This window comes from Argopecten irradians, chromosome 7 (genome assembly GCF_041381155.1).
Source record: "Argopecten irradians isolate NY chromosome 7, Ai_NY, whole genome shotgun sequence".
Classification (NCBI taxonomy): domain Eukaryota; kingdom Metazoa; phylum Mollusca; class Bivalvia; order Pectinida; family Pectinidae; genus Argopecten; species Argopecten irradians.
Window position 1 is genome coordinate 12,533,714 of NC_091140.1, and position 14,125 is coordinate 12,547,838.

The 14,125-nt window shown below is 38.6% G+C and overlaps 3 protein-coding genes across 3 annotated transcripts; all 3 read left to right on the forward strand.

The window, feature by feature from the left end:
- The first annotated feature begins 3,466 nt into the window (after positions 1–3,466).
- Positions 3,467–8,295, forward strand: LOC138327031 (uncharacterized). The gene is made up of 3 exons (XM_069273022.1): positions 3,467–3,786; positions 3,833–6,496; positions 6,597–8,295. The coding sequence occupies exons 1-3, from the start codon at positions 3,467–3,469 to the stop codon at positions 8,293–8,295; spliced, it is 4,683 nt and encodes a 1,560-aa protein (XP_069129123.1).
- Positions 8,296–8,341: 46 nt separating this feature from the next.
- Positions 8,342–8,761, forward strand: LOC138327032 (uncharacterized). The gene has a single exon (XM_069273023.1). It carries the CDS (start codon positions 8,342–8,344, stop codon positions 8,759–8,761), a length of 420 nt encoding a protein of 139 aa, XP_069129124.1.
- Positions 8,758–9,255, forward strand: LOC138327033 (uncharacterized). Its single transcript, XM_069273024.1, has one exon. It carries the CDS (start codon positions 8,758–8,760, stop codon positions 9,253–9,255), a length of 498 nt encoding a protein of 165 aa, XP_069129125.1.
- The last annotated feature ends 4,870 nt before the right edge of the window (positions 9,256–14,125 follow it).

Sequence of the window (14,125 nt, forward strand, 5' to 3'; positions counted from 1 at the left end):
TGTTAAACGGAACTCGGGTCTGGTTCCTAGTTCCGTTTAAGTTAAACGGAACTCGGGTCTGGTTCCTAGTTCCGTTTAAGTTAAACGGAACTGAGGTCTAGGTATCAGATCCGTTTAAGGAAATCTGTGTTATAGATATGAATTCTGTTCTGTATTATGAATGTAAGCTTTAAGTTCGATTCCCGTATATAATATGTAATTGAACATGCAATTAGAGGTAGAAATCCTAATAAACGGAACTCGGCTCGTTGACCAGTAATTTTGTTAAACGGAACTAGGGTCTGGTTCCTAGTTCCGTTTAAGTTAAAGGGAACTCGGGTCTGGTTCCTAGTTCCGTTTAAGTTAAACGGAACTGAGGTCTAGGTATCAGATCCGTTTAAGGAAATCTGTGTTATAGATATGAATTCTGTTCTGTATTATGAATGTAAGCTTTAAGTTCGATTCCCGTATATAATATGTAATTGAACATGCAATTAGAGGTAGAAATCCTAATAAACGGAACTCGGCTCGTTGACCAGTACTTTTGTTAAACGGAACTCGGGTCTGGTTCCTAGTTCCGTTTAAGTTAAACGGAACTGAGGTCTAGGTATCAGATCCGTTTAAGGAAATCTGTGTTATAGATATGAATTCTGTTCTGTATTATGAATGTAAGCTTTAAGTTCGATTCCCGTATATAATATGTAATTGAACATGCAATTAGAGGTAGAAATCCTAATAAACGGAACTCGGCTCGTTGACCAGTACTTTTGTTAAACGGAACTCGGGTCTGGTTCCTAGTTCCGTTTAAGTTAAACGGAACTGAGGTCTAGGTATCAGATCCGTTTAAGGAAATCTGTGTTATAGATATGAATTCTGTTCTGTATTATGAATGTAAGCTTTAAGTTCGATTCCCGTATATAATATGTAATTGAACATGCAATTAGAGGTAGAAATCCTAATAAACGGAACTCGGCTCGTTGGCCAGCATGTTTGTTAAACGGAACTCGGGTCTGGTTCCTAGTTCCGTTTAAGTTAAAGGGAACTCGGGTCTGGTTCCTAGTTCCGTTTAAGTTAAACGGAACTGAGGTCTAGGTATCAGATCCGTTTAAGGAAATCCGTGTTATAGATATGAATTCTGTGCTGTATTATTCATGGAAGTTTTAAGTTCGATTCCCGTATATAATATGTAATTGAACATGCAATTAGAGGTAGAAATCCTAAAAAACGGAACTCGGCTCGTTGACCAGTGCTTTTGTTAAACGGAACTCGGGTCTGGTTCCTAGTTCCGTTTAAGTTAAACGGAACTGAGGTCTAGGTATCAGATCCGTTTAAGGAATTCCGTGTTATAGATATGAATTCTGTGCTGTATTATTCATGGAAGTTTTAAGTTCGATTCCCGTATATAATATGTAATTGAACATGCAGTTAGAGGTAGAAATCCTAATAAACGGAACTCGGCTCGTTGGCCAGCATGTTTGTTAAACGGAACTCGGTCTGGTTCCTAGTTCCGTTTAAGTTAAACGGAAATCGGGTCTGGTTCCTAGTTCCGTTTAAGTTAAACGGAACTCGGGTCTGGTTCCTATCAAACGGAACTAGGAACTAGGAACTCGCAACCAACTTCAGCCCTCCACAACTTGTTTGGACAGATTATTCAGGGTGTAGGAAAGTCATATATTGATGTATACTATTGTTGCTATTGTTGAATACGGAACAGTTACAGATAGGATGCAGGGAAACCCGGAGTCAGATTAGACAGGTTTCGCTTTAATATGATTATTATGTTATGTTTGGCCATAATTATCAGATTATATGTCTAGAATTCCTATTCCTCGTCAAGTTTTAGAAATATGTAACAAATAATAATGCAAGACTCTAATTATTCTTTTTTATTTTCAGAACAGTAACAGCTAGGAAGGGAAATAATAATTTCGATGGAGCAGTGAACATAATTGTAAAATTTTGGTTGGTCCAATAAACTTGTTTGGTTTTCCTTACAGCAGCGTTTTTTCCTGTGTTCAAAATAGACTGTCCATTATTCTCCCGACTGTCCATTATTTTGGGGAATAATGGACAGTGACCCCAAAATAATGGACAGCAGATTACATAATGGACTCCTAGGTGTCCATTATTTAATATAATGGTCATATACAACAAAGGAAACTTTACTACTGTAGCTGGGTTTTAATAGTAATTATCGTTATTCTTAAAGTCTTATTAGTTATGCTTTCACCAAACTTTGCTAAAATATACATTAACATCCCTTATAAAAGGTTCTTCATTTGGTTTCTTTACAATGAAGATAATTACGCAATAATCAATTAGTAAAGAATTCTTAAAATAGAACGGGTTGATTTGCATAGTTAAAAATACCTCGTGTATACGTATGTGTTCGATACCCGCATATAGTAAACAAAACAAGCACGGCCGAGACAGAGGGCAGTTTTGAGGAAACGGTGAGCAATACAATGTTCTATAATTGTTTAGTATATGATACATATTAGATTCCACAGATTATAAATGTGTCCTGTCAAAGGTTACATATAGTTTATATAAAGCTTAATACAAAATACGTATTAATCGAAAAATAGTGGATGTAAATAGTGAAATGCATACATGGGGCACCATATGGGGTATTTTATCGTACAAATTGTGCTGTCTTCGCCAGAGTTATCTCCCTTTACCTATTGTATTTTAGTTTGTACGTTCCGGACATTTTGGTCAGTTATACGAATCTGTTTGTTAGTGTATTTTTAACATTTCCGGTGCAGAAACGCATGTTAGAAGCACATGGCGCGCAAACTTTATTAACTCAGAACTGCAAGCCTGCTCGACCCATGAAGTAAGTCGATTGTCATAAACAATTCAAAGTCTATAATTAACATTCAAATAGGGCATATTTTCTGTTTAAAAGCACAATCAGTCGGAAATAAGTTGCGTTTGTTTACATTTGTCAGTTAAGTATTTTTGTAGAGACAACTCGCCCAGTTTAGTCTATTAGATCGGCTCGGTTTGTTCTGTTCTATGTTAATACCTTTTATAATTCATATAGCTCTACAGTATCGAGTTAATGATTGTTGTTTATTGTATTTTGCAATACTTTAGTGAATATTTACTTCGTTTTACGTAAACTCGTAGTAAGACAGGTGTATAATGTTATTCGGATATGAATCGGTAGTGTTCTCAGGAGTAGTTTTCGAATTATTTTTATTATTTGTTCAATCTAGTCATTCCTAAAATATGTTGGTGAAATCCTTTAATCTGTGTAATCTAGTCATTCTAAAATATGTGTTTCTTAACATTGAGATAATTTTATGAGATTATGTAAATCATTACAAATAGTTCAGAAATCCTTATTTGTATTTTTTCAGTTATTTACCATCATCATCAACACATCAAGTCAGCATTAAACATCTCTGTTATGAATTGAGACTTGTGTTGTGGTTAACTGGACTGCGGCACCCGCAGTCACAGTAAATAATTCATGGACATGGCTACAGCAGGCAGAATCCACACCCTCACTGAGGAAGGGTATGAACTTTACAAGGATACCTTATTCAAGCACAACAAAAACATGTCACGGGCATGGCAGACGGTTGACTCTGTAATATCAAGAGTAGAAAACTTAGACGAAAGTGAAAAAAGTGACCCAGCTTATCTTATTCGTTTGGAGAATACCCTCAAGGAGAGAATAAAGAAATATGAAACCTTGTCGACAACTACAATGGAGTTCTTACTACGGACTAAAACTGAAGATAGTATGAAACTCTTAAAGGAATACAGATTGGCAGAGGAGGGTTATCAGTGGATGTGTGATAAGGCTCTACGCATTATAAGAAAAACTTTGTACCGACAGTGAGGAACATGAACACAATCTGTCATTTGATGAAGTTAGATCAAACAGCAGTAATGCTTCCTTCAATGTTAAACGTCGACACTCTAGAGCATCTAGTAACCACTCAGGTAGTCAGCTTTCAACCACCAGCAGCAGTTTAACAAACACGCTAACTAAGAAAAGGGCTGAGGCTGGGGCAGCAAGAGTTAGAGCTGAATATGCAAAGAAAGAAGCATCTCTTCAGTTACAACAAGCTAAGATTAAGGCAGAGATTGATATTATTTCTCGAGAAAAAGAAGTAGCCGCTCTTGAAGCGGAAGTGGAAGTTCTACAGGAAAGTGGAATCGAAGTCCAAGAAGGTATTTCACTGCCACCACAGGAAAAGGTAGAACGGTATCTAGACAGTTTTGACAATGAACTCGATGACAACAGGTCCGACATAGAGAACCAACCAAAGCTGTTAGAATCTACAACTAATCGGATAACAGAACGGAATCCAAAATCATCATTGAAACATACTCCGCTTAACCCTGCAGCAACTATCTTTGTGCCGTCAGATCAAATAAGGAACCGTCCTGACAGAGAGGAGTTTGTAAACCACTCATCTCCAGTAAACAATGTGGCGTCAGACTTCACTAGATTTCTCATGAAAAAGGATCTCCTTCTATCCAGACTTTCAAGCTTCAATGATAGACCCGAGTCTTACAGAACTTGGAAGGCTAGTTTTCTTACTATTATGTCAGACCTTGATGTAAGTGCTCAGGAACAATTAGATCTTCTTGTCAAATGGACAGGACCAGAGTCACAGAGACAGGTGCTAAGTATCAAAACTGCTAATGCTCAACATCCAGAGAGGGGAGTACATCGAATCTGGGAAAGACTCGATGAACGCTATGGGGCTCCCGAGCTTATCCTCACTTCCATACAACAGAGACTCACATCCTTTCCAAGGTTGTCCCCCAAGGACTCTCAGAAACTGTATGAGCTTAGCGACATTAAGTCAGAGATAGAATCTCTGAAGGAAGAGAGAATATATGAAGGCTTACTTGGGCATTTTGACTCGTCTACAGGTGTATCGCCAATCGTAGCTAAACTTCCACCTAATCTGCAAGAGAAGTGGACAAATACAGCAGCTAGGCATATGAGATACAACTCCGTTACTTATCCACCATTCCCGTTCTTTGCTGAATTCCTTCGTGAACAAAGTCGTATAAAAAACAACCCGAGTTTCTCATATGATTCCTCAATGAGCTCTACCTCATCAACACAGAAGAAAGACAGATCGTCACAGCGTAACACAGTTAACAACAGGAAAACAGATCTGAGTGATTCGTTGGTCACAAACAATAAAAACGAGACAAAATCAAACAGTGATTTGGCACGTTGCCCTCTCCATAACGCCGGACATTCCTTAAATCAGTGCCGAGGCTTCCGGTCAAAGCCTATAGCCGATAGGAGAGAGTTTTTGAGAGACAAGAAAATATGTTTCAGGTGTTGTAACTCTACTTCCCATAAGAAACCTGATTGCACTGCAGACATTCAATGCAGCGAGTGTGGAAGTGTTAACCATTCGTCAGCAATGCATGTTACGCGTCAACCATCAGGCCGCTCGACAGATAACGGCGGGGAGAATTCTACGCAATCTTCCTCACGACCTGTCAATACTACATGCACACAGATCTGTGGAGAAAATGTTGGAGGGAAGTCATGCGCAAAGACTATGTTAGTAAGGATCTATCTTAATGGGAAACCAGAACAAGCGGTACAGACATACGCCATTGTCGACGATCAAAGTAATAGGTCACTCGCCAACTCTACACTTTTCGATCAGCTAAGGATTAGAAGTGTGTCCTCCCCTTACACTTTATCGTCGTGCTCTGGTAAGGTCAACACCTCTGGAAGGCGAGCTACGGATCTTGTAGTTGAGTCTCATGATGGGACCGCGAGAATTAACTTGTCCTATCTGATAGAATGTGACCAGATTCCAAACTGCAAGGAGGAGATTCCCACACCAGGTATTGCTATGAACTATCCTCACCTCAAGGATATAGCCAGTCACATTCCTCCATTACAAAACAATGTCGATGTAAATCTTCTCATCGGTCGTGACGTTATTCAAGCATACCATGTACTTGACCAGCGGATTGGTATGCCGTATGCTCAAAGACTTCCTCTTGGATGGACAATTATCGGTGAAACATGTCTTCATAAAGTTCACGCTCCACAATTGGTGTCAGCATACAAAACCCACATTTTATCAAGTGGACGATCATCTATATTTCCTCCATGTCCTAACCTCTTCAAAGTCCAAGAATCTTACACTGACCAAACGGGAACAAGAACCTCTTTACACGAACATGAGTTGTTTGGTGCCAATGTTTTCCAAAGAACTCCTGATGACGAAAAGATTGCAAGATCCATTGAGGATAACAAATTCTTGGAAATCATGGATAAAGGACTGTCAAAGAACGCTGACGGGAATTGGGAGGCACCTCTGCCTTTCAAGGTTACTCGACCCCGTCTGCCAAACAACAAGAATCTGGCTTACAAGCGAGCCAAATCTTTGGAGGCGAATCTGAGGAAGGATCCAACCAAACGGGCCCATTTTATTACATTTATGGACGAGATCCTCAGGCGTGGACATGCGGAGGTGGCACCTCCTGTGCAGGAAAATGAAGAAGTCTGGTATCTACCAATATTTGGAGTATATCATCCCCAAAAGAAAGACCAAATAAGAGCAGTTTTTGACTCCTCTGCAGAACTAAATGGCATCTCTCTTAACAAGGTCTTGCCCGGCCGTGGCTACCTATGGTCTTCGGAAAACTGCGTTTGATTCAGAGGAAGTTTATGGTTCAGACGTCAGACAGTTTGTTGAGAGAAACTTCTATGTGGACGATGCTCTGACGTCATTGGCTACCACTGCCGAAGCTATCTCCCTATTAAAGCGGACACAGGAGGCTCTGGAAACTGGTGGTAACCTCAAGTTGCACAAGGTGGCATCAAATTCTCAAGATGTGCTTGCAGCCTTTCCTAACTGCGATCTTGCTCGTGGATTAAAGGATCTAGACCTTTCTTCAAGCTCTCTATCATCACAACGCAGCCTTGGTCTCAACTGGAACCTTGATGGTGACACATTCGCCTTTAATGTTGCGCAAGATGACAAACCATATACGCGTAGAGGAGTCTTGTCGCGAGTAAACAGCCTCTATGATCCTCTAGGTTTCATTGCACCAACTACCATTCAAGGTCGGCTACTACTCAGAAAGGTAGTATCTACTACCGATGATTGGGATAAACCTCTCCCTGATGACTTGCAAGAAGAATGGAAACATTGGGTGGAATCCCTGCAGGATTTAAGTACTCTGACTGTACCTCGAACGTATAGTCCGATTCCTATCTACAATGCAGCTTACAGAGACATCCATGTCTTTTCGGATGCCTCAGAGAAGGCTATAGGAGCTGTTGCCTATATCAGAACACATGATGAGCAAGGGAACATACATTTAGGATTTGTGCTAGGGAAATCAAAACTTGCGCCCAGTCACGGACACACAATCCCAAGATTGGAGTTATGCGGAGCTGTCTTGGCCGTGGAGATAGCGGAATCCATTGCAGAACACTTAGATCTTCAACTGTCCGATTTTAAGTTCTACTCAGACAGTCGTGTAGTGTTAGGCTACATACACAACGAATCTAGGAGGTTCCATACATATGTCGCGAACCGCGTTTCAAGAATTCGTCAAGCCACTACACCTAGTCAATGGTCTTACGTTTCAACAGAAAGCAATCCGGCTGATCTGGCTACCAGATCTGTGTCGCCATCGGAAATGGCTAATTCTATGTGGTTATCCGGTCCACCATTCTTGTTGAGAGAATTGGAACAAAGTGGAGAAACTTCCTATGAAATTGAGAATCCGCACTTGGACAAGGAGGCGAGAGCAGAAGTTAGGTCCTGCAAAACTAACATAGACAAGCCTAAGTTATCCTGGCCAGAACGCTTCGAGAAATTTTCTCGATGGAATGACTTAGTAGCTGCTATAAGTTGTCTTAAAAGGATAGCTTATTTATTTCATAATGCCGATTCCTGCATTAAAGACCGCTTGTTACCCCGTAGTGTCAATGACACCAAAAACGCTTGCACTTTCATCTTACACCAAGTCCAACGAGATTCATACTACAATGACATCTGTTGTATTAAAGAAGGAAAACCCCTACCTAAGGATAGTGCAGTTTCATCACTAAACCCAGTATTGGATGAGGAGGACGTGTTAAGAGTTGGAGGTCGTTTACAGAACTCTAACCTTGATATCAAGGAAAAGAAACCAGTCCTCATACCTGGCAAGTCGCACATTGCCAGACTTCTGGTCCTTCACTTTCACAACCTAGTCAAGCACCAAGGTCGTCACATAACAGCTGGGGCAATACGCTCGGCTGGATATTGGATCACAGGAGGAAAATCCTTGATTTCATCGCTTCTTTCATAGATGTGTTATATGTAGAAAATTACGTGGGAAAACCTTACACCAAAAGATGGCAGATCTTCCATGTGATCGTGTCGAGCCGGGACCACCCTTTACAAACGTCGGTGCGGATTGCTTTGGCCCATGGCAAGTGGTTTCTCGTAGGACACGGGGCGGACAAGCCAATAGTAAACGTTGGGGAGTACTGTTCACTTGCCTAACAAGCAGAGCTGTACACATTGAAGCGGTGGAAGAGCTCTCGTCTTCATCCTTTATCAACGCTCTTAGGAGATCCCTCTCCATACGAGGAACAGTCAAAATATTTCGATCTGATAGAGGGACAAATTTTATTGGTGCAACAGACGATCTTAAGATACACGCTATCAACTGTGAGGACCGGGAGGTATCAAACTTTCTCAACAACAGTGGATGTACCTGGATTTTCAATCCTCCCCATGCGTCCCATATGGGGGTGCATGGGAGCGAATGATTGGGGTGACGAGACGGATACTGGATACCTTGCTCATAGAGGTTCCAGGGAAAGGACTTACACACGAAGTTCTTGTAACCTTTCTTGCCGAAGCGAGCGCGATCATAAACTCTAGACCCATCACTACAATTTCTTCCGACCCTGAAGAACCTTACCCACTGAGTCCGTCATTGTTACTCACACAGAAACCTAACCGCATAGAAAATATCAATTTGCCGCTGAACGGGAAAGATCTGTACAGAGCTCAGTGGAAACGCGTACAGATTCTTGCGGATATGTTCTGGCGTCGCTGGTGTTCTGAATACTTGCAGAACCTGCAAGAAAGGAGAAAGTGGCAAAATGTTCAAAGAAATCTCTCACCAGGTGATGTGGTTTTAATGCGGGACAGTCAGACCCCTAGAATTCATTGGCCTTTGGGTGTAGTGACAAGGGTATTCCCTGGAAATGATGGTCGAGTCCGCAAAAGCAGAGATCCGCGTGGCGCGAAAAACTGACGGAAAGTGTGTCACGGACCAAGGAAAACAAACCACATGTTTCGTTCGACCTATCACCGAACTTGTATTACTTATTGAAAACTGTGCATAGATTTTTCCATTTCTTTTCTTTGTTATTAATGATGCTGTGGGCATCATGGCGGGGAGTGTGCTGTCTTCGCCAGAGTTATCTCCCTTTACCTATTGTTTTTTTAGTTTGTACGTTCCGCACATTTTGGTCAGTTATACGAATCTGTTTGTTAGTGTATTTTTAACATTTCCGGTGCAGAAACACATGTTAGAAGCACATGGCGCGCAAACTTTATTAACTCAGAACTGCAAGCCTGCTCGACCCATGAAGTAAGTCGATTGTCATAAACAATTCAAAGTCTATAATTAACATTCAAATAGGGATATTTTCTGTTTAAAAGCACAATCAGTCGGAAATAAGTTGCATTTGTTTACATTTGTCAGTTAAGTATTTTTGTAGAGACAACTCGCCCAGTTTAGTCTATTAGATCGGCTCGGTTTGTTCTGTTCTATGTTAATACCTTTTATAATTCATATAGCTCTACAGTATCGAGTTTATGATTGTTGTTTATTGTATTTTGCAATACTTTAGTGAATATTTACTTCGTTTTACGTAAACTCGTAGTAAGACAGGTGTATAATGTTACTCGGATATGAATCGGTAGTGTTCTCAGGAGTAGTTTTCGAATTATTTTTATTATTTGTTCAATCTAGTCATTCCTAAAATATGTTGGTGAAATCCTTTAATCTGTGTAATCTAGTCATTCTAAAATATGTGTTTCTTAACATTGAGATAATTTTATGAGATTATGTAAATCATTGCAAATAGTTCAGAAATCCTTATTTGTATTTTTTCAGTTATTTACCATCATCATCAACACATCAAGTCAGCATTAAACATCTCTGTTATGAATTGAGACTTGTGTTGTGGTTAACTGGACTGCGGCACCCGCAGTCACACAAATATAAACACGTGGCCGTGTCATTTTTGGTGATAATCGGTTGATTTTCTTTCCTCTCGTGTAATAATTTGAGATAAATACAGTATTAATCCAAAACTATATATAGATAAATAAATACCATGATGCTACAAATCTATTCATAATTTGAGAGTAAGGAGAGCACAGTATATCTAAATACTTAGAACATACGTAAAGAGGTGGACTAATAGCTTACTATATACATGCATTATAACTGCTTTCTATTTATTCTTTGGGTATTTTATAACGATATTCGTCTATGAAATATGTGATAGTACATGCATGTACATATAGATGAAAGATCACTGGAATCGACGCTAGTCTAGATACATCAATCTGTATGTTGTATCTATATACCGATACCTGTCGAGATTTCATTTCTATATAATTAACTGGTTAAATGTTCTTCGATTACGTTTCGTGTATTTAGAAAAGGATCATTATATACATGTACATCAAGTAGTGATTACCAGGTGCATGAGTCCTAATTATCGTATGGGCATTTTTAAATACAGGCCTACAATTATCAAAGACTCGCATTTATATTAGTACAAACGTCAGTATATTAGAGTGAACTAAGGGGATATAAATATTGTCAGACTATTGGAGTTTCATCATTAAAAAGACACAACATATATTATTTTGACCCTTGATAGTACCTGGTGGACTATCATTTGCCGTCGGTACGTAATTCTTACATGTACGTAGTAAAAAGGAAAAGGGAATTGAAACTGAAATTTCTCTAATTTCACGAGTGTGCATTCCATTTTACGCTGAACGTGAATTATGTTTATTAGCATTCAGCCCATTTGTTTTCATAGGAAAAGTTCGATTTGTGGAGCAAGTCTAAAAGTTTATGCGCTAAATAAAATATGTGAGAAAAAATAAGTTCGTGATGCCTGCTAGGACTTTACCAGTCTTATTTAAACGGATATTTTCCCCATTTTCTCTGCTTTTAATGAAGGACTGATCCAGGTTTTCTTTAGCTGTTTTGGTATACTTTTCCATCAGATCTTCTTCACTTGATGAACTGTATAGAAATCATTAACGGACTGTTTTTATACTCCATTTTTTAATTAGTACTATTCAATCAAACCAAACTATTCTACATTTTGTACATGCATTCCTTTTCCTGTCCCGTGAATGCAATGAATTATGAGATAAAATGAATCACATTGGCCTACATATGTGGTTCATGCACTGGTGTTTGGCTCTATTGACATTTTTTCTCTCTTTTTATATTGACACAGTATTACATATACATTTGTACATGTATATATCATATAGAGAGAAAAAAAAGTCTATAGAGCCAAACACCTGTGGTTCATATACATGTATCTTTATATGTTGCATCAACATATATTATGTATATATGTTTTAATTTGCATGTAGTAATTATAAAGTTCATAATAATGATCTTATGCTACAATGTGGATTGTACTCAGTTAGTAATTCATGATCATGATCACTTGTCATTGATATATCCGATAATGCCGATATCGTCGTTGACCCTACATGTTGCTGTCTCAAACACTGGTCTAAGTTTCATGTACATGCTCGCATCGCAACATCACCTTTATGACGACGCGGTTCGCTCTTACCAAAACAACTGATAAACAACGACATGCCTGGTACCCCTGGACAAGAGTTTCCTCTGTGAAAGACATAATAGCGTCAACCACACGCTCAGGCAATCCTCGTAGCCTACTTAGGTTATTTCCGCAGCATTGTGAAAAACAAATGACGTCGTTAACAGATATCGAACCGGGAAGCTCTAAACGAGAGGTGATACGTTGCATATTTAGCCCCTGTGGATACCCACGAAATCCACAAGATCACGAGATAAACCAAAATAACAAAAAAACCCGCGTTGGGGATTCATTGATATATGAAGCGAGACGAGCAATGAAACTGTGGCCGAGAACCAAAACTCGAGCAGGGTCTGACATAATGACCCAAATTTTGAGTGATAACTGAACCGTAAAATAACACAAACACTTACCCAGTTAGCAATTGAGAAATCGTGATAGGAATATCGTTACTGGTGGTGTTAATAAAGGCTTCAATGCTGAGATAAAAACAACAAAACTCACAAATTTCTTGTCCAACAAAATAGCGTCTTGCAATTTTTTTTTTTCTCAGCGAAGAATGACATAAATCGCATGCCCCTTACATATATGAAGACGATCACGTGATATAAACAGACCAATCAAAAAACCAAAGCGTTAAAACCCTAAAGCGGGAAATACGAATTGTGAAAAAAGTCGTCTATTGCATAGACTTTTTATATATACGTATAATGTTCGCCAAGGCTTTTAGATAGCGGGTCTGTAGATAGGTAATCAAGAATCTCTCTCTCGACCGACGCTTGGTTTGTGTCCAGTAGGAACAGTGCTCAATTGCAATCACCTGCATGTCTTTCCAACTATGTCTGGGTAAGTTGAAATGTCTTTCACAAGGGTTCCATCGTAGCTATTCTGCATATGCGGGTAGGTATTGATTATGGCGTCATGTGTTTGCGAGCAATACGTTATAATTTTCGGAGAAAACGACGTGAATTGCGCTCGCATGATAGAGAGCGCAGCGAACTCTTATGATAGAGGTGTCTCTCGGTAACGTTATTCTATGTAAATCATCCAATATATGCAGAGTTGGAAAACTTTCTTGTAAACCGGAAATCGGATGTCAAAACAAAATCCAGCGTTGCGCAAGACAATATCCAAAGTCACACTCTCGCGTAATTACAAAATCACACTCATGCGTGATTACAAACATGTTATACTTAGAAATTTTCAAAATGTAAATATTAGTTAAAGATACACTTTCCAATTTATTCTATTTTTTAATTTATTTTTTTATTCATTTTCTTAAAATATTATACACAAGACAATATGTACATTTACGAGAGATACATGAAAGACAAATATGATAAATGTTACATTTGAAGAATTATTCAAAATCAAATATTTAATTGTACTTACAATTATCTTCTTAAACATAACATAGTACACACATATATTGACTACACACATGAAAGATCTATCAAGAGTTATTTCCCTTCCTACAAATGAAGTGACAAAGTGAATAAGGGAGACAACTCTTGATGAAGCAAAGAGAGTTCACCAAGGGCAAGACAGAAAAGGGGATAAACCTAGGTCAAGACATTTCAAGAACTTTTATCAAAATGTTACTACAGTGAACATATCCCTTGATATAATCTGTAAATAATGTTACTATGAACCCTTATGATAATTACGATAATGTTAATGTAAATACAGTGAATATCCTTGATAATACTATTGTAACGATAATGTTAACTACAGTGAACCCCTTGTTATCCTGTAAGATAATGTGATTTACAGTAGACTATTGATAAATTGATTATACGATAATTGTAACTTGTAAACTTGATTTATCTGTAACGCAGTACAATGAACCCTTGATTAATCCTTAAGATAATGTTAACTACAGTGAACCCTTGATAATCCTGTAACGATAAGTTCTACTGTAACCTGCCGATAATGTGTAACGATAATGTTACTACAAACCCTTGATAATTAATGCCCAATATGTTAACAGTGAATCCTTGATAATCCTTTAACGAAATTGTAACTACAGTGAACATTGATAATCCTGTAACGATAATGTTACTACAGTGAACCCTTGAATAATCCTGTAGGTAAATTCATTTGATTATCCTGTAACGTATAATGTAACTACAGTAACCCTTGAAAAATAGGTAACAATAAATCCAGTAAGTTCATTCACAGTGAGAATTTCAACGAATAACAATTACCATAAAACCTTGACCCTGTAAGACTACATAAACCTGAGAAATTCTTAACCCTGTATTTAATTGTAATGTCGAATTATGCCGAAAA